This window comes from Leiobunum rupestre, chromosome 5 (genome assembly GCF_980474605.1).
Source record: "Leiobunum rupestre chromosome 5, qqLeiRupe1.1.hap1, whole genome shotgun sequence".
Taxonomy (NCBI): Eukaryota; Metazoa; Arthropoda; class Arachnida; order Opiliones; family Sclerosomatidae; genus Leiobunum; species Leiobunum rupestre.
In genome coordinates, this window is record NC_143388.1 from 25,529,600 (window position 1) to 25,550,650 (window position 21,051).

Consider the following 21,051-nt stretch of genomic DNA (forward strand, 5'->3'; position numbering starts at 1 on the left):
GAACCATTAAAGGACCGATTTTGTATGTTCCGTTGTTTGTTTTTTTAAATACTTTTTCGGCTGTGTGCCTTCAACTGAAAAGCAAAATCCTGTTTACGTTAGAGGTTACAACGTGTTTTAACTATCAATAATCATTCCTAATTTTTGCTAACCTGGTGGTAGCAAAACGAAATTCGTTAACCATTCATCAATATTGTTATTCCATAACAATTTAACCCTTGACTTTTCCGATTTTATCTCCGTCAATATATCTCTAAATTGAGCTAAGCCAAGGGTCCCCTCTGCCCAGCGCCAAAACTACTTTTCTTCCGGGGTCATTAACGACTGGAGTTCTCTCCCACAGGACATAGTTTCATTTCCCAATCACCACACATTTCGCCGCCTTGTATCGGATTATCTACGTAGCAAATCAGGGGCGTAGGAACGTACTAGAAGTTGGAGGGGGCAAAGAGAAACCAAAAGGGGTCTGGAGAATGGTTTTGAATTTTTAATCAAGTGTAGCTTCTCCGAATGCATGTGTATCTTTTACTACTATGTAAATTGGCGGGAAAAGACTGAAATTTAAACACAGTTGAGGTACTATAAGCTTTTTATGCTTTTAAAATGAGAATGCGAGAATTATGAAGATTTCTACTGACCAAAAAGTTGGAGGGGGCAATAACATAAGTTGCCCCTCCCAGCAAAATTCTAGGGAGGGGCATTGCCCCCCTTGCCCCCCCTGGTTCCTACGCCCCTGTAGCAAATGCCCCCCTTAATTTGCTTTTCACTTGTAATCTTTATTAACTTTATTCTCATCGAAATAAAACACATTCCTTCGATGCTCCAATAGTATCCCTGTGGCTTATAAATAAATAAATACCCTTGCAACCAAAATTACCAAATTACGAGACAAATTATTCAAATCGTAATTTTCTTCGAAATTAAAGTGAATGTAATGAAAAATAAATAAAAGGTATTAATTCATTACTAGGATTTAATTTAAAGGCAAGAAACACGTCCGGAACATGAATTTGAAGTAAGAGATTCTCGGTTTATCCGCCAGGGGCGCTGTAAGCCGTCGCGTACCATTCCATCCAAAGAGCTTTCCCAAGAGTGCATTTCTCGAAATATTTGCCAGCGGTTATTGACAACATCCAAACAACATTAAGCACATAAATCGCGTATTAAAACTTCATTGAATTTAAACGGAAATAATTAAATTGAGTTATTAAATATTTTTTACCCCTAAGTATCAACCCTACCTTTATCGTTTGAGCCACTAAATTCCAAGTAATTAAACTGTTATGATGGTCGATTTTTCCATCAATTTTAATCGCCACCTTAGTATCTTCAAACGTGCAATTAGCCTAGACAACCCTGTAATTAACAGGGTTGTCCAAAATGCATTTGGAAAATGCAAAATGCAATATACCATTTTGCGAGTTAAAAAATATTTTGAATTTTACATTTTGCATTTTGAGTTTCTAGGAAACTATTTTGCATTTTTTGGGTTTGATATGTGGAAAAAAAAATTTCAAAATGCTTTTTCAAAATGTTTTTACTCTGGTGCCATCATCGCAGCTCTTGTAGATAAATTTCGTCTGCTATTTACTCCAAAGTAATCATAGATGGCGATACTCAGGTACTCACTTACTCAGAAACAGACGAACATTCGTACAGTGGCATCGCTTAATTTTAAAGTAAACACAGTGCATTTTGAAAAACTATTTCCAAAATGAATTTTATATTTTTATTTTGAGCCTCAAAAAACCATTTTACATTTTACATTTAGAAAAACCAATTTTCAAAATGCATTTTGTATTTTGCATTTTGAGTTGTGAAGAAAGTATTTTGCATTTTGCATTTTGAGTTGTGAAGAAAGTATTTTGCATTTTGCATTTTGAGTTGTGAAGAAAGTATTTTGCATTTTGCATTTTGAGTTGTGAAGAAAGTATTTTGAATTTTGAGTTATGGAGAAAGTATTTTGCATTTTGAGTTATGGAGAAAGTATTTTGCATTTTGAGCTATGGAGAAAGTATTTTGCATTTTGAGCTATGGAGAAAGTATTTTGCATTTTGAGTTATGGAGAAAGTATTTTGCATTTTGAGCTATGGAGAAAGTATTTTGCATTTTGAGCTATGGAGAAAGTATTTTGCATTTTGAGCTATGGAGAAAGTATTTTGCATTTTGAGTTATGGAGAAAGTATTTTGCATTTTGAGCTATGGAGAAAGTATTTTGCATTTTGAGCTATGGAGAAAGTATTTTGCATTTTGAGCTATGGAGAAAGTATTTTGCATTTTGAGTTATGGAGAAAGTATTTTGCATTTTGAGCTATGGAGAAAGTATTTTGCATTTTGAGCTATGGAGAAAGTATTTTGCATTTTGAGTTATGGAGAAAGTATTTTGCATTTTGAGTTATGGAGAAAGTATTTTGCATTTTGAGCTATGGAGAAAGTATTTTGCATTTTGAGTTATGGAGAAAGTATTTTGCATTTTGAGTTATGGAGAAAGTATTTTGCATTTTGAGTTATGGAGAAAGTATTTTGCATTTTGAGCTATGGAGAAAGTATTTTGCATTTTGAGTTGTGAAGAAAGTATTTTGCATTTTGCATTTTGAGTTGTGAAGAAAGTATTTTGCATTTTGAGTTATGGAGAAAGTATTTTGCATTTTGAGTTATGGAGAAAGTATTTTGCATTTTGAGCTATGGAGAAAGTATTTTGCATTTTGAGTTATGGAGAAAGTATTTTGCATTTTGAGCTATGGAGAAAGTATTTTGCATTTTGAGCTATGGAGAAAGTATTTTGCATTTTGAGCTATGGAGAAAGTATTTTGCATTTTGAGTTATGGAGAAAGTATTTTGCATTTTGAGCTATGGAGAAAGTATTTTGCATTTTGAGCTATGGAGAAAGTATTTTGCATTTTGAGCTATGGAGAAAGTATTTTGCATTTTGAGTTATGGAGAAAGTATTTTGCATTTTGAGTTATGGAGAAAGTATTTTGCATTTTGAGCTATGGAGAAAGTATTTTGCATTTTGAGCTATGGAGAAAGTATTTTGCATTTTGAGTTATGGAGAAAGTATTTTGCATTTTGAGTTATGGAGAAAGTATTTTGCATTTTGAAAAAATAATCATTTTGAACAACCCTGGTAATTAATTTCGTAAAACAATTTTTTTAATTGTAAGACATAAGTCGCAAAAAAATTAAAACAGACGAAAAATATTTAAAATGTTTCATCACTCTAAATCTAAGTCTGAAGTATAATAAAAATGAGTCCGAATCGAAGCGTCAGTCGGACCGCGGCTGGTAGGGCTCCGATGTAGGGCTCCCGCCACTCAGGAAGAGGGGTGTCGAGGTAGGGCCAACGCGAGCTCCGGAAGCGGCGCCAAATTTAGGAAATGGCCCCAGCTGCTTCCGGGAACGGAAGTAGAAACTTTGGAAGCCCCCCAAAGCGAGCCGCGCATCCAAACATTTTCTCACGGCTATTATTTTTATTATTTTTAAAGTACTCGGACCAAATCAACCGAAATTAACAGATGGACGACGACCATACGTTAGATTTATTTCATTAATTACATCGGCGAAAAATATCTTTCAAATTCAAAATTGCCCGACAAAAATTTTTTTCGCAATTTTTGCGTTATCAATAAAATCTGCGTAGGTCGTCAGGTAATTCGAAATTATTTCTACGAAACAGCTGATGTTTTCCGCCTGAAACGTGAAAATTCAATCGTTGAGTTATTATAATTTTATTGAGGAAATATTTATCGAATCGTCATAATTTTTGATTACGACGAATTGCGACTATATTCGTGTTTAATATAAAAAAACATCATAATAAAATGTATCAGAAATTAAATTTTGTGAATTTCAGTGAAAAACTGGGAGGCAATTCTGTAATCATCCAAAATGACAGTGCGCGTGTGCAGATGAGACTGCTATCGAAATATCAAACTATCGATATCATATTGGTCCAATTCAAAATCGTGGCAGACGTAAGGGATTTTAATTAAATGCTTCGACATACGCTCGATGGTGCCAATTTAAGCCTTGGCCACCAATAATAAACAGATATTGGTCGTTTAGTTTATGACTTGATTCAAATACCGGATATAGCGAAACATACTGCCACTACTTAAAATTGAACTTACACAATCGATAGTTTGATATTTTTATATCCGACCCATTCTCCACACGCGTATTGCCTTTTTTGACGAATCGAATATTTTTTGTAATTTTCTATTTTCGCAGAATAGCCATCGAACCATATTTTTAAAATTTTTCTCCACAATATCAGAAATAGATTTAGTCACGTGATTTGGTTAAGTACTACCAAGTTGAAAGTATCAAAATTGGCCCTTATTGTAAATTCGTCTGGCTAGTTGGGCCAGGGTTAGCGAGATTTCTATTATTTCATTGTTCAATCGAAAGGATTTTTCGTTTTTCGTTTTGAGAGAAGTTTGCAAAGTCGTTAAATTAAGGTAATTGATTTATTAAATGAAATATTTTTAAATTCTATCCAAATAGATTTTAATTCATTTTCAGGAATAATGGAAACATGTATGTAAATATAACCTTGTGTCTTCTATTAAAATTGGGCTTGTTTCTTTATCAATACTTGGTCTAGAACTATAAGAAATAAAAAAAATATATAATAAATTTGTTAACTTTATGTATTTTTAATAATTTTAGAAAAATACTAACTTTTCAAACAATCAATCCATGGTTGGTGCTTTTTACTAAACGTGGACGACCGCGGGCCTCGGTAGGTGCAGACGAATTTAAGCAGCCGACGCTTTGTCAAAAAATAACCAACTCCCGTGAGCCTCTGCGCGCAATTCTTTTTCATAATCACCTATTTCCATAAATAACTTATCCCAGCAAAAAACATCCACCGAATCAATATTTTATTATTAATTTCGTTTTCGAACAACCATATCGTAATAACTAGTGCTCGGCATTCGATTAATTTTTATCCATGAATAAAATAAGCTCGGCGATATTTAAATAATATTTATTTAAATAACCTTATTTAAATAACCAATAGTTGAATAAAAATTGTAAAATGTTTAAATAATCGAAAGTGAATAAGCCTATTATTTAAATAAAACAAACAATTATTTAAATAAATACCACTTTTATTCAAATAAATGCTTGGTTGCGTAAAAACAAAATTAAATAAGTTAAAATGATATTCTTTTTACCAACGTTTTTTTAAATAAATCGGAAAATTTGTGGATAATGAATAAACAATTCCGAGCGCTAGTAATAACGGGAATAACCGAACGTACAAATTGAAGCTAAATTATAGTCAATTTCCCAATAAGGGTTCACCAAATTTAATCATAAACCCGTCATTACCGCAAAATAACCGAAATCGACAATTTCTGTTTTGAAGATCAACAGCTTTTTCGGTGAAAAATGTCGGTTTTCGCCGAAATAAAAGTCGCGCGGCGGGGGGTCGCGTAGTGGGGCGTTCACACACACACGCGCGAGCATTTCCTGTCACGTGAGCCGTCGCCGCGATACACCTACGCAGCAAAAAGAGATAAAACTTCAATCTGAAAAAACGGCGCGTGGAGAATGAGCGAAAAAAACACACCAAAATTTGGGGGGCCGAAACGCGACTTTAGCGTGGCCTCGAAGAAGAGCATTTTCTCTAAATATACATACATTTTATTAAAGAATTAGTTTAAAATTTTTCAGCTGTTCGCTTTTTTGCCTCAATTTAAACGTGGTTTTTCGCTGCACTGGTTTGTTCGAACGTAGTTGGCACAGAGCCGTTATAATTTTTCATATTATGCCCAATATGGAATTAACTTCAAATATTTTTAGTTGATTTTTTGAATGATATATGACTTTTTATTTGTTCTATTTAAACCATAACATATGCATTTTAAAAGCTACGCCATATCAGTTTCGATAACTCATGGCAAAACTTAGTACACACCATTTTATTAAATTTGATATATTTTAGTTTGTTTATTTTAATTTTAATTATTTATTCATCCAAGAATTGTTTGGCCAGTTTTAATTTTTTTCCAAATAGTGTACCATTTGCCTACGTACTGTAATTTACTACAAACTGGGAATTTTATAAATTGCCGTTTACTAGGTTTTGCCATGAAACAACCGAGTTAGATACCAATAAATTAACCTTTTTAAAACTTTCCTTAAATTTAATTTATTCAAAATAATCCGAATAAAAAATCAATTTTATAGGAGTAAAATATCGAACACCATAATGTAAGTGTTACCAAGTTAATTTTAATTTAAAATCAAATCAAAATTATAAAAAATAAACGGCATAGAAATATCTTAAATTCCCCCATTCTGCCACCAGGTGTAACTGTCGCTAGTTAAGTTAAATACCAGTTTTAAAAACACATCCCCTTTAAAACCATAAAACGATTCGCGATTTCCACTTCACCCGAAAAGTCGAATACAAATACACACCCAATGGCAAACCTCACAACGCGACTACTGTAATCAAGTAATTTCAATAAAATGACTAATTATATAGTAAAGAAATCAAAGCGCCTCCCAATCCGGACCACTTTTCGAAAGCGCTCCTTCGCAACTTCGACGCGCGCCATCTATCAGTGGCTTCTAGCCATCACGAACCCGCCCCGTATTAAGGGGGAAGAATACGGTAAAAGCCTCTTTTTCGTTCAAGCTGAACGTTTCTGTTTTAACAATTACATAATTTAATTATATTTTTCTTATTGGGCTTAAAATAATTTTGATAATTATAATATTAATAGTTAACGAGATATTAGGTCCTAACTAAAGGGTAGTTTGGGCGCTTGTCCAACTTGTTTAGCTCCGGGGGTCCGAATTAAAACGTAATAACTTAATTACTTTTAAATTTAAAAATTGTCAAAATTATTTTAGTCACTAAACAAGAGGCTGTTCAACACTTAAATATTAATTTTATAAGTTAAACTACAAAATTAAAAGAGTTCAGCTTGAAATAGCGTGAAACTAGACAATGGCCACTGTAGTCTTCCCCCCTTAAAGGAAATAAACACCAACAATAAAGCGAAGCCTTGGCGTAGAATAAAACTCCACAAAAAACGCTGAATGACATTCCGGTTAAAAGAAAAGAAATATAGGCGCAGGAAATAGAGCTAATCCCATTAATGGGATGTTGAGAATTTAACCCGAGGAAGAAATTAGAATAAAAATTGGATACGGCCATAAGAGTAGCTACCCGCTCAAGGCTAATAATAATACCTTCATTAAAAGACATTTTAGCTTTCGGAAGATTTTCATATCCGTTTTTACCCGAGGCGTCATCTAAATCTCACCTTTTTTTACAACTTTTTAAAATTTCTTTCCAAATATTATTGAAGTATTTTGTCAGACATGCGAGCTAACCGGTATCTCCAAAACCCATTTCCACGGCTCGCGGCGGCAGAAGACAATTTTGGAGATCTAATAAAATCACTAACTATGGGATAGATATAGTACCGGCGGGCAATTTACGTCGACGGGGAGGGACGCGTCCCATCTAAGGTCAGTACTATCGTACTCTCCTAAAATTAAGAGACTGGCAGGACTCGATTGGAAGTTGTTCCTCAAAATATGCCCGTCGGTAAAGAGCCCCGGGATTCAAATTTTCTTCAGTTTCGCGATCACGTTTCGTCGCTAGATGGAGGCTTTGGCGTATCCACGTGGGGCAGGGTTGCCACACTTTTTCAGATTAAAATTCCCCGACTTTTCCTGCATATTTACAGAGAATTTCCCTCATTTATTTTTAGTCTATTCGAAACCAAAATTTAACTATCTGAACGTTATACTAATTTTTAAAATGGCCAGACTTTTCCTTGAGTTTTAGACCCATTTTAAAATTTTCTGACTTTTCCTTTACTTTAAGACCCATATTCTAAAATTTTCCGACTTCTCCTTTACTTTTAGACCCATATTCTAAAATTTTCCGACTTCTCCTTTACTTTTAGACCCATATTCTAAAATTTTCCGACTTCTCCTTTACTTTTAGACCCATATTCTAAAATTTTCCGACTTCTCCTTTACTTTTAGACCCATATTCTAAAATTTTCCGACTTCTCCTTTACTTTTAGACCCATATTCTAAAATTTTCCGACTTCTCCTTTACTTTTAGACCCATATTCTAAAATTTTCCGACTTCTCCTTTACTTTTAGACCCATATTCTAAAATTTTCCGACTTCTCCTTTACTTTTAGACCCATATTTTAAAATTTTCCGACTTCTCCTTTACTTTTAGACCCATATTTTAAAAAAAATCAAATTATCCTTAAATTTTAGCCCAATTTGAAAATTTTCCGATTTTCCTTTACTTTTAGACCCATATCTAAAAAAAATTAAACTTTTCATTGACTTTTAGACCCATTTAAAAAATTTCCCACTTTTCCAGGAATTGCAGATTTTCTACGTACGTTGGCAACCCTGCAGGGTTTTCAGAGTTCTGCGGATTTTAAAACATAGTATAAGTCTTCCATCCGTAATAATAAAATAAAGAGACTATGGCGTCAGAAAATAATATTCCGCTCGAAATGGCGCCCACGGCCAAAGTTACTACTATTTATAGGATTAATATAGGACGTTCAAAACGAGTGGCTGATCAGTTCCTGTAATTGGTGTACTCAAGTAATTACGTAACTGATTATACCATTACTATTTGATTCTAAAATTATTCCCATCGACGATTTTAGAGGAAAAAAATAATTTTTCCATATAATCTTCCTCATTAAACGGACGACTTTTGGTGAATTTTTTTTTATCTATATTCTGGCGGACGATATGTCTTTCATAAAAATCGATTTCCTTAAAGGAAGAATATATTAGGAAAATAAACTCCAAACATTTATACTAGCGGAAACGGTCTTACCAAAGTCCTTCCTACGAAGTTGAACGGTTTGTTATGAAATGACGTTCTACTGAGGTGGAAGGTTTTTATGAATTTCATCTTACTATGGTGAAAAGTTTATATTAATTTTGTTATACTGAGGTGGAACGTTTATATACATTTTATACTACTGAGGTGGAAGGTTTTTATAAATTTTATCCTACTGAGGTGGAAGGTTTTTATAAATTTTATCCTACTGAGGTGGAAGGTTTTTATAAATTTTATCCTACTGAGGTGGAAGGTTTTTATAAATTTTATCCTACTGAGGTGGAAGGTTTTTATAAATTTTATCCTACTGAGGTGGAAGGTTTTTATAAATTTTATCCTACTGAGGTGGAAGGTTTTTATAAATTTTATCCTACTGAGGTGGAAGGTTTTTTTAAAATTATACCCTGCTCAAGTAGAAGGTTTTTCCAAAATTATACCCTGCTCAAGTAGAAGGTTTTAGGAAAAATATTCCCTGCTCTAGCGGAAGGTTTTAAGAAAAATGTTCCCGGCTCCAGCGGAAGGTTTTAAGAAACATATTCCCTGCCCAAGTGGAAGATTAGAGGAAAAATATTCTCTACTCCAGCGGAAGGTTTTAAGAAAAATATTCCCTGCTCTAGCGGAAGGTTTTAAGAACAATATTCTCTGCTCAAGTGGAAGATTAGAGGAAAAATATTCCCTGCTCCGGCGGAAGGTTTTAAGAACAATATTCTCTGCTCAAGTGGAAGATTAGAGGAAAAATATTCCCTGCTCCGGCGGAAGGTTTTAAGAACAATATTCTCTGCTCAAGTGGAAGATTAGAGGAAAAATATTCCCTGCTCCGGCGGAAGGTTTTAAGAACAATATTCTCTGCTCAAGTGGAAGATTAGAGGAAAAATATTCCCTGCTCCGGCGGAAGGTTTTAAGAACAATATTCCCTGTTAAATCGGAAGGTTTTCAGAAAAATATAATCTACTCTAGCGGAAGGTTTTAAGAAAAATATTCCCCACTCTCGCGGAAGGTTTTAAGAAATATATTATCCACTCTAGCGGAAGGTTTTAAGAAAAATATTCGCCACTCTAGCGGATGATTTTATCAAGTCAAGCGGAAGGTTTTTTCCAAAACTGCTTCCTACCGTAACCCGGTTGAAGATTTCCTTCAAAATTTCATTCGGATCATTCTAAGCGAAATTGCATACGCGACCAGATTTTGAGAAATGACGCAAAAAATTTTGAGGACCAAATATTACGCAACAGTTACGGAGGGGGCAAGAAAAACCTTTAAAAAAAAACTGGAGTAAATAAGAGGCGATTTGTGTAGAGCGTACGCGGACGGAGCTCGTATTATTTCTAGCAAGGCGTAGAGCTCACAGTTCTCTTTTTAAACAAAATAGGAAAAAAAAAGAAGTCGCATGCGGAACAATTTCCGGTCGCCGGACAAATGGGGGAGAAACATCCGGGAATGGCTCTTGGCAAAATGTTAAGTCTCTCTCTCTCCCCGCTCCTATATAACTCGACACACAGTCCCCGGCTCCTTCCTCCGCGCGCTTACATACATTTCTAAGCGTTGGGGAACGCCAAAAGAAGCCAAGCCATATTTATTAATAAAAAAAAATATTTCGCCCTTCAGAAAAAAAAAATGGCGTCTTCGAAGCCTGGCACGTAAAATCTGCGTTTTGGGTGCACCCCATTTCCTGTCGACGGGAGGGGGGAGAAGCTGACGCCACGAGGGGCACGCAGCGCGAGCAAAGCCAGGGGGGAACGACAAACTAAAAGGGGGAAACGACGGCGAATCGGGGGGGGGTGGCGCGCGAGGAAGGGGAAAACGTACGCAAAAGGGAAATGGAGGGGGGGAACTTACGGGGGAGCGACAAACTAAAGATGGGGGAAATGACGGCGAACCAAGAGGGGAGGGTGGCGCGGGAGGAGGGGAAAACACGGCGAACGAAGGGGGGGAAAGGCGCGCTAGGAGGGGAAAACGTACGCAAAAGGGAAATGGAGGGGGGGAGGGAACACACGCACATCTGCCGGCTTTGGCAATAGCTATTCGCGAGACTACGGCGAAGTCTCGAAGAAAAAATACTTATAGGATAAAAGAGAGGAGGGGGGGGGGGGGGGACGAACGCGGCCTGGGCCAATTTCGTTCGCATTGAAAAACATATTCGTAAATAATTTTCAGAGTCGTAATAAAAATCAGCGGAGTGGTTTTAAAAGTGTCGTCTTAAACTGAGAATCTTTCACTAAATGATCGGAACTTTTTTTCGGTGAAATATACGTGGCAGCGAAGACGCGATGATATTGTCAGGAGGCGAATAAAAAAGGTTTTGTTGAATGGCGAACTTGTTTTCCCGCCTTCGCAAATCGCCCGTTTCCGGTCGGCGTTGAAGCCCCTGCCAACGCGCGTTTCGTCAACGAGATAGATCTTACGAGGTGACACGGTCCATCTGGCTGCCTGCTTGCCGTTCAGATCATACTTTTAGGTCTTCTGGATGCTGAATTTCATTATACCGAAACGCCAAATTAAAAACCACTTTCAATATTGGGGACAAATTAAATTTATAAAATATTCAATTGAAAATAATCTAAATTCTATTACCGCGAAATTATGGACCACTTTCAATATGGTGGGCAAATTAAATTTATAAATTATTTAAGGGAATAAATTCTAAATTCTGAATCGTCTGTTACCGCGAAATTAAAAACCACTTTGAATATTGTGGGCAAATTAAATTTATGAAATATTGAAGGGAATATATTCTAAATTCTAAATCGTCTGTTACCGCGAAATTAAGAAACACTTTCAATATGGAGGGCAAATTAAATTTATAAAATATTAAAGGGAATATTTTCTTAATCGAAAAATCGACGGTTACCGCGAAATTAAGAAACATTTACAATACTGTAGGCAAATTAATTTTTTTAAATATTTAAGGGAATGTATTCTAAATTATAAATCGTCAGTTACCGCGAAATTAAAGACCGCATTCAATATTGTGGGCAAATTAAATTTATAAAATATTAAAAATAATATATTCTTAATCGTGTGTTACCGCGAAATTAAGGACCACTTTCAATATTATGGGCAAATTAAATTTATTAAATATTAAAGGGAATATATTCTAAATTCTGAATCGTATGTTACCGCGAAATTAAGAAACATTTACAATACTGTAGGCAAATTAAATTTATCAAATATTAAAAGGAATATATTATAAATTTTATATCGTCTGTTACCGCGAAATTAAAAACCACTTTGAATATTGTGGGCAAATTAAATTTATTAAATATTGAAGGGAATATATTCTAAATTCTAAATCGTCGGTTACCGATAAATTAAGAAACATTTACAATACTGTAGGCAAATTAAATTTATCAAATATTAAAAGGAATATATTATAAATTCTATATCGTCTGTTACCGCGAAATTAAAAACCACTTTGAATATTGTGGGCATATTAAATTTATTAAATATTGAAGGGAATATATTCTAAATTCTAAATCGTCTGTTACCACGATATTAAAAACCGCATTCAATATTGCGGGCAAATTTTTATAAAATATTAAAGGGAATATATTATAAATAGTCGGTTCAAACGAAATTAAGAAACACTTTCATTATTAGTGGCAAATTTAATTTACAAATTATTAAAGATAATATATTCTAAATCGAAAAATTACGGAAAACGGTAGTAACAAATTTAGGCACTTTTCATCAAAAAACCGTCCATTTCAGCGCGTTTCGTGTCCGCTGGACGGAACGGATCGAGTAAATGCGAACGAGGCTCGCAAATAAAGAGTAACTTAGGAACAGCCGAAGAAGGGAAACCTGAACAAAGATTGACTAAGAATTAGAAAACTAGCATAGATTTTTTGTGGAGGAAAGGTGAGGTGGGGGGGATCCTACCCACACACGAGCGGACGCGTGCACACCTCAATGATTTCTACCTTCCCACGCGCTCCTCAACCGGGCCAAAAGGAGCTGTTCCCCCGAAACGAGAATCGGGGCTCCCGTCATATAATACGCTAAAATTTTTTACCAACATCTGTCCCTGGACGTCCATTTTTATCAGACTCGACAACAAATAGCGGGGGTAATTTCTCGGTTCGACGCGAAACTGGATGTAGGCGAACCGGGGGCCGACTTAAGGGGCCCTTTCACCAAACCAGCCACGTCGCTAATATCCACATCGTCTCGGCTACGTTATTTTTCCTATTTAATAAATGTGGGTCTATTTAGTAGAAACCGATCGGGGCACTGACGGATTCAATTTTTGCCCCCAAAAAATGCACGACTTTTTTACATTCTGCAAAGATGACGATCTCTTTATTTATAAACATTAAAATAAATTATGAAAGACATTTTTTCTTTTTCTTTAAAAATATATACTACAATAGAGTTATTCCTTGCGCAGAAATTAAAAAAAAAATTGTAAGCCTAAAAGAACAAATGTGAATGCTGGGGACTTGCAACCCGAAGCTTGAGAAATTTTTGAAGGTTTTTTTAGGAAAATTTCAAAACCTCGGATTTCCGTCCCCAAAAAAAGTTCGTAAAATTATTAAAAACGTTCGAGAATTAGTTTTCTTTTCACTACGATAAAAGTTTTATTCACAATTTACGACTTGTTGTTGTTGGTTTTTTTTTAAATTCCCACATTTTGTACCTTTTCTCAAATAAATAGATTTTTTTTCCTTCTTCGCATTTTTCATATAAAATAGTTATACGTGGTTAAGCTAAAGTTAAGGGCACAATAAATACAATTTCTTTTTTTTCTCATATTTTCTTTTACGTTAAGGTTAAACCTTACAAATACAGATTTATAGAAGTTGGGTTTTCGTTATTTTAAATTTAACATTTTTTTTAAATTTTAACACTCTAATCGTAATTAAACAACGCCAATTTAAATCTTTGAAAATGTAGCGCGGCTTAGTTAAGATAAAAATGAATTTATTTTAACCGGGACAGTAACTGCTCTAAGACATTTCTTCATTTTTTGAATTTCGGATACTGTAAACATTGATTTTTTTCTATTTACGACAGAGATATTTCAAACATTATTTTCGCAAAAAACAACATTTAAAGTTTAGTTTCTTTATAACACTTAATGTTAATTCTTTTTATTATCTTTTTACTAACAATTATTTTTTAATTACTACTTAAACGAATCTGTTTGATGTTAACTCTAAAAGTTACTAAACCACAAAAAGCTAAAATTAAATTTCGGACTGATAATTTTGATTTGAAAACAGGGGAGGGAGGGAGGGGGCCCCGAAGAATTTGAAAAATAAGTTTGTGGGAATTTCTTTTTACCCTAATAAATATAAATTTTTGTAATTATTTTAGGGTTTTGTCAAAAAAAAAAAGTTTTCATTTTTTTACAAAAAAATTACGCGGGAGACTAGGCCTGGGACTAAAACGTTTTTTTTATTTCCATAAAAAAATCTAAAATTTTATTTGAAATTGAAAATAAATGTTTTTTTTTTTATTTAATTATATTAAAAGGTTAAATTTTGCGACTCTGGAGTAGCAGTTAGTATAGAGTAAAATGTACATTTACATGACAACTATAAATGTACATTTATTTTTTTAATTTAATTTAACCAGAGTCAATATTTTTAATACAAATACCGGCTGAATATAATATAACTTTCCCTGCTGGTAAAATTTTAGGTTAATTTGTTTTCACATATCCTATTTTTCAAAAACTCTTTTTTTTATTTATCAGCCCCGTTAAATTCTCTTATTTTTAACACCACATTCGAAAAATATTTATAAACATTTACGCTTATTTACATATGCACAAATTTGTAAACATTAGGGTTAGATCTAGGATTTTTTTAAGGTTCAGGTTCGAACCTATATAGTAAGCCCTAGCTTTGGCCCTGACAATAGAGAGTATAGTTATAAACTTTGGTTTGTTATAAATTAAGCTAAGGGGTTTACCCTTACAATAGTTTAGACACAAATAAATTTCGTTAAAGCAACCATCGCGAAAATAAACTAAAGGTTTTGGCAGATTTTTAAATTTTAGTTAAATTTGAAAGATGAAAAATTTAAAATAAAAAGAGTTTTCGATATATAACTTAGTTGGAGAACTTTTATGAATAGGAAAATTAACTCGGTCGACTTACTTTAAACTTAATTGATAATTAATTTTAAGAAATATTAGAGGTCGGGGACGGTTAATCATTATCCATGTTTAAATTGATTTTTTTCGGGAAAAAATGTAAACAAAGAAATTTACCGGATAATACAGAAATATAAATTACTTGATCAAAACGTTTTACGAATAATTTTGAGAGCTTTATCTATTGAATAAAAGTTAACCATCCCCGACCTCTAAGAAATATCAATGAAATTTAAGCTAAAACGATGAAAATTTCCGCGAAATTGGATATTTTTGTCAAAATCGCGTATAAGGCGGCAAAGAACTTGTCGATTGAATCGTTGTCGGTTGCTGTACGTAATTTATTGGTGTTTAAACGCGGCGTAAGGGCCAACCGGGACAATATAGGTTCACCTTAGAATGTGATAAATAAGCGAGACAAGCTTACTCTAGGCTCCTTTTTCCAAATCGACAAAAATCCAGTGGAGAACTGGCGCACAAAAGCGGACCGTGTCTTAGGAATTAAAGCCTATGTTTATCCGCGCTCGTACGTATTACGTAGAATAGGGTCGCCTAGCAGTCCGAATTGGAATCCAAGAGTCTCTTCTCGGGAGGAGGTTTGTCGGGCGCGTTGTCCGTCCTAAGGTGGCAATGGCACCCTTTCCCCGAGAACCCCGAATAGCCTAATTCGCACAGGCGGACGCACCCGCGCAAGGGCCAGTAGCAACACAGACACGGCAACATCAGGGACAACAATCCCAGGCAAGTCCAGCGCGGGCAACATTTGTGCGGGGCGCACGAACAGGGCTTGTCCGCGCAAGAAACGTCGCTATCCATCTCGTAGTCTTTCGTGAGGTGATAAAACAGGCCTTTGACGCAGCACAAACAGCTGCAGTAGTCGACGAGAGCCGGCGCCGAACAGGGGAACTTATCGTTGCAAATCCATTTCGAGGGCAAGGGTCGCGGTGTCCGACACGCCTCGCACTTGCAGCGCAGACATTCGCGGCAAATAATCGAGTCCGCGTGCTCGTCCACCTCGGCCTCCCGCGCCTTATCCTTCTTGAAGGTCGTCGGCTGGTGCGTGACCGGCGGCGGGCCGGCGAGCGGCGCGCGGCCGCCCGACGCCGCCCCGTGCACGGCGGGCAGCGGCCTCTTGTCGGCGACATCGTGCGGGCGCGGGTGGTGCTGGTGCCGCGTGAAGGACGAGCTGGTGTTGGGCAGCGGCGGCAATTGCGGCCGCAGCGGGGTTTCGATATAGTCGTTGGTGATCCTGGCTTGACCGGGCCGTGGTTGGGCTAGAGTTATCAGCTCCCGTTGGAGGCCTACGGCGCAAGAACTACCATTCTGAGCCATACAGAATGTTCTAGTCTTCACACGCGCGGACCAAACTCATCCGATCTTCATCAGCGCCGCTATCCTTAATGCGCGCTAAAATTCCACGCCAAGTCTTGATCCTCCATTTTAGGCACTCTCTCTCTCTCTCGCGGCAACTTCACTCTCTGCGCCAAAGATGAACGCGAGCGGTCGTTCACGCTAGGCCTAAAAAAGAGCCGAGGCCTAACTCCGCATCGGGTCCTTGGCGAACCCGAATCCGGACGCGAAAACAATCTCCAACCGATATACGCTGACCAAGGAGACGCGTTCACCGATAGAATTTGCCGCGTCAGGGTCAGGTAGGATATCTATTTTTTATTCTCTACTATCTTTTCTAAATTTAGTGTCGGACGCGCTGGCAGCGAGTTCGGACGCTGATGCGATTCTAGCGCGAATCGTCGCGAAATGTAGAATGATCGACGAAGAGCCCCGAGCTACGCGGCTCGCGCGCGTGCGCCGACCATCCGACCAATCGGCGACGAGAACGAGACGTGACGTTTTTGTGAATGGATGACAAAGTGTTGAATGAATACGGTCCCTTACCGGGGGGAGAAGCTCAAACCTCGGGTATACTCTCCCCTACTCGGCGCCAAGCTATGGACGCGAAAATCGCGATTTTTGAAGCGCTTTTTTTTCTCTTTTATAAAATAAAAACTGACCTAGCGAATCATTTACAATACACCTTATACAAAAAAAAAATACAAATCTAATAGTAGATATCTCCAAAAATTAGTCTCTGAAACAAGAATTGGAAAATATATTTTTCTATACAAAATATGGAACTAGAGGCGGAAAGGTTGTACGAGTCAGTTTCCGGTTGAGTCCATTTTACGATCGACGGAGGGGGGAGGGGCGACGTACTTGCGTAATGGCGGCCTGATTAGCTTGAATGGGGGCCCTTGCAACGAGTCAGATACGAAACGTAGTAACCATACCGAGGGGGGGGGGGAGAGCCACGTTGGGGGGGGGGGGAATTCTAAGCCTAAATCTTCGCCGGTTTTCCTTTCTGGAAATTATTTAAATACACGAAGGGGAAGGTAATTTAATGCCGTAGTAATTTCGAAACGCTACGTACGCAGCGTCGAATAAAATTAGTTTTTCTTCGTTTTATTAGCTGTAGAGTTTCCATCTTTTGTAAGGTCACGCGTACGTTGGCGTAACGCCGAGCTCTTTCCAATATCTGAACATCGTAAACGCGGGGAAAAACGAAATAAATTACCGTATAAAAACGTACGGGAGAAGATTCGTTGATATTTTTAAATGTAGAAGAAGGCGGAGATTATGAATGGCGAAACGGTTTCTTTTACGCCGTTTCCAGTTTTCCGCAGTTTATCACTGACATGGAAATTCTCATTGATTAGGAAAAATACGCGTCCGCGAGATCGTGTCGCCATCTATCCGACGGCGAATGAACTAAGGAGGGAAAATATTACGGAAGACGGTCCTAGGCCTATCGTCGAACGCGTTTCTAGTCAAATTAAGCCTTAAATGTGAGCCATGAAACGACGGTATTTCGTGACGGTTAGTATCTTCGTCACCGTATGTTTACTATTACTTCAACTGTGGACGTTGCAGTATCTTTTAGAATGGGTCGAAGACGGCGACCAAACGGACGTTGAGAACTCTAAACGGTACATCGAGGGCCTAGGCCGTTTCTTCGACGCCGCGAGCCGCCAAGACGTGCCGTTGTTCCTGTCGGACAGGGACATTCTCGACAAAATAGCGGCAACGGACGTCGGAAAACGTAGCGTATGCGATTTCTTCTGTACCGGTAAATGGCTACAACTGTCGACAGTGTCCCAATTGTCGAGTCAAAGCCAACGCGACAAGTTGATGAAGTACATGTCCAAATTGGACGCGAAAGTCACCGTCTCTAGCGGGAACGACCCCAGCCTACTGCATCACGGTCTCGAAGTCAAAATACCCTTCCATTACTTCCTAGAGTTACCCTCTGGTAACCGTATTCACGTGGTGGTATTCTACGAGCGCGTCGCTAAAAAATGGTGGCGAGGTGCGGTACAGAAAGCGGTGCTGACATCTTTGAGCGTTAATAAGAAGGAATTAGAATACGACGCGTTGTACGACAAAGTCGAAATACAAGCGGCGCTCGTAGATGGCGTCAAAACGTTCGTACCGGTTCCGATATCGGCGTTGAGCGGACAAACGTTTAAAGAGACGCGTTTTAAAGAATGCAACTATACGACGGCTCAACGCTTTTTCGACCGTTTCGGCAAAGACCAAACCAGCCAAGCCGAAGAATTCCAAACGAAGGCTTGGAAACTATTGGCCAAAGTTAGTCGATTATTGGACAAACTGAAGATACCATTCTGGTTAAGTAGCGGTACTTGTTTGGGCTATTTTCGACAGTGCAGCATTATACCGTATACCCAAGACGTGGACATAGGCGTTTGGGTCAAGGACTACACGCCGGACCTGGTGTCAACCTTTTCAACCCACGATCTACCGTTGACCCATTCGTTCGGCCATCCAGGGGACAGCCTGGAGCTGTCTTTCAGAGATGGCGACGTCAAATTGGACATTTTCTTTTTCTACGAAGACGAGAATTACGTCTGGAACGGAGGGACGCAAGCCCGGACGGGCCGCAAGTTCAAATACATTTTCCCCAAATTTAACCTGTGCTGGACGGAGTTCTTGGAACTGTTGGTGAGAGTTCCCTGCGAGACCGAGTCGTACATCCGGGCCAACTACGGACACAATTGGTTCGAACCTCTCAAAGTCTGGGACTGGAAGAAAAACCCGGCGAATGTCGAAGAAAACGGCGTTTGGCCGGTTGACCAGTGGCCGGAGGTCATCAAGCTGCTACCACTTCCGGAGTTATAAGGTCTGTTAGTATGCTCCTCCCTTTAAACGTTAATCAAATCATCATGGTGTTTTATTGGATCCGTAAACCTTAAATCTTACGGCGCGCTAAATACACGCAAGTGCAAAATAAGACCACTCCGTGGGCTAACTAGACAATTTTGTAAAATATGCCATATTTCCAAAGTGTGCCATTTTTTGTAAATAAAATTTATGGATTCTAGAATATTTTTCTAGTATAAAAATTTCATTTATTTTTTACAAAATCTCATATCACATTCAATTTTGTTTTACCGACTAAATTTAGTAATTGAAAAACCTTGAATTTATTAGTGTTGTTAATTTTCCGGAAAAATAAAATGCGGAAAATTTTCCGCAAATCGGAAAAAATAAAAAATTAAACATAAATTACTTTTTAAGGGTTTTTAATTTTTTTTTAACTTTTAATGTTTTCTAGTATGTTTACTAATATAAAATGTGTAATATCAGTAAACATACTACAAAACATTAATAGTCTTACATTGTTAATCAGTTTAAACTAGTCTTGAGGTTTAGTTTTACTTTTAGATTCGACAAAAAGAGGCGAAAATACCGCTTTATTTCAATTTGCAAACAATATATTAGACTAATCGTGTAATGAAAACTTTTTTTTATTTTCTTCGGAAAAATACGGATAATTTTCCGGAAAAAAGGCCTCGGTCATTTTCCGGAAAATTTTCCAACTTACGAAACTAGAATTAACAATTTCTTCACCAAATTTTACCAATACCAGAATACGATGCTTTTAGCATACTTCCCTGAAGTTAAAACTACCAAAATCCTGTGTCTATAGGTTCTATAACAATTCCAATTCAACGCGTCCCTGCGGGTAAACCAAATGATTAAATATGAATTAACATTTAATTAGGATTAAATTACATTTTAATTTTCTAAGAGCGATATGTAACGAACCATTAATTTTATTTAAAAAAAAACAATGAATGAATAAATATAGTTTAGGTAGAAGCCGAAATTCAGGAACCAACCAAAATTAAAATTTTCTCAATTTTAAAAAATTACGATTTAGAAATGAAATTAGAACTTAACAATTTTTAACCATTATAATTATTTTATTTTATCCAATCATAAATAACAATTACGGAACTAATTTGTCACTTAAGTTTCCGATTACGTCAAAATAAATTTCTCAGAGTCGGAACTGATTTTCCGTGGCCCAACTATTTCTAGTATAAATATTTCGCCAACATTAAATTTCGTCTAAATTAGGTCCATACTTTTTCCCGCGCAAAAACGTCACAAATGACGATCGAGATAACCTCCTGAAGAGCGGAAAATTTAAAATAACAAAATTCTCGAAACAAAATGAAGAAATTTTGTAGTATATTAGCTCCACTATACGGATAACCGTAAACGCTGATAAGACGCTACGAAAATTTATCTACGACAGATAGGGCCATAAATCATGACAGAATCTCGGGTAGGTTTCTAATAACTTCCGTTTTAAGCGTGGCTTCGGCGGAGAGTACAATGGGCAACTATGCCTCGAGGCGAACGCGCTCGACGGGCCCATAAAGGTGTTTCGCGGTTCAGTCAATGACGACCTTAAAGGTGTGGTGTCTCTCTGGGGCCAAATGTTTTTCAATGAAATGGGCGAGGGTCAGTTTCGGGCTCTCCGCACCCTCCGCGGAGGACCGGATGAAGAGTATTTTCGGAACCCCTTTTTCCAGCGCGGCTGACTTGACGAGCTGAGACTTCTATTTCGAGCAAATACTATTATTTACGTCGCTTTTCTCAAAAAGGAGCTTACCAGGGGGCGCTGCCTCAACTTCCGGTGAACCTCCTCGTGGCCAAAAATATACTTCACTTGCCATTCAACATTCGCACTTTCTTCGGCATTTCCTTTTCTGAGGAAAATTGAAAG

General features: G+C 37.1%; 2 protein-coding genes across 3 annotated transcripts; one reads left to right on the forward strand and one right to left on the reverse strand.

Annotated features, from left to right (window-relative positions):
* Positions 1 to 14,062: 14,062 nt before the first annotated feature.
* Positions 14,063 to 16,289, reverse strand: sty (sprouty signaling antagonist). The gene has a single exon (XM_090174621.1). It carries the CDS (start codon positions 16,287 to 16,289, stop codon positions 15,510 to 15,512), a length of 780 nt encoding a protein of 259 aa, XP_090030747.1. The 3' UTR covers positions 14,063 to 15,509.
* A 240-nt stretch (positions 16,290 to 16,529) lies between these two features.
* Positions 16,530 to 19,315, forward strand: LOC149943957 (ribitol-5-phosphate transferase FKTN-like). Of its 2 annotated transcripts, XM_090174620.1 has the most exons (3): positions 16,530 to 16,609; positions 17,672 to 17,831; positions 17,886 to 19,315. In XM_090174620.1, the coding sequence occupies exons 2-3, from the start codon at positions 17,808 to 17,810 to the stop codon at positions 19,149 to 19,151; spliced, it is 1,290 nt and encodes a 429-aa protein (XP_090030746.1). In that variant the 5' UTR covers positions 16,530 to 16,609; positions 17,672 to 17,807; the 3' UTR covers positions 19,152 to 19,315. The 2 variants fall into 2 exon arrangements, with proteins under 2 accessions (XP_090030746.1, XP_090030745.1); XM_090174619.1 differs by having other exon boundaries at positions 17,672 to 19,315.
* The last annotated feature ends 1,736 nt before the right edge of the window (positions 19,316 to 21,051 follow it).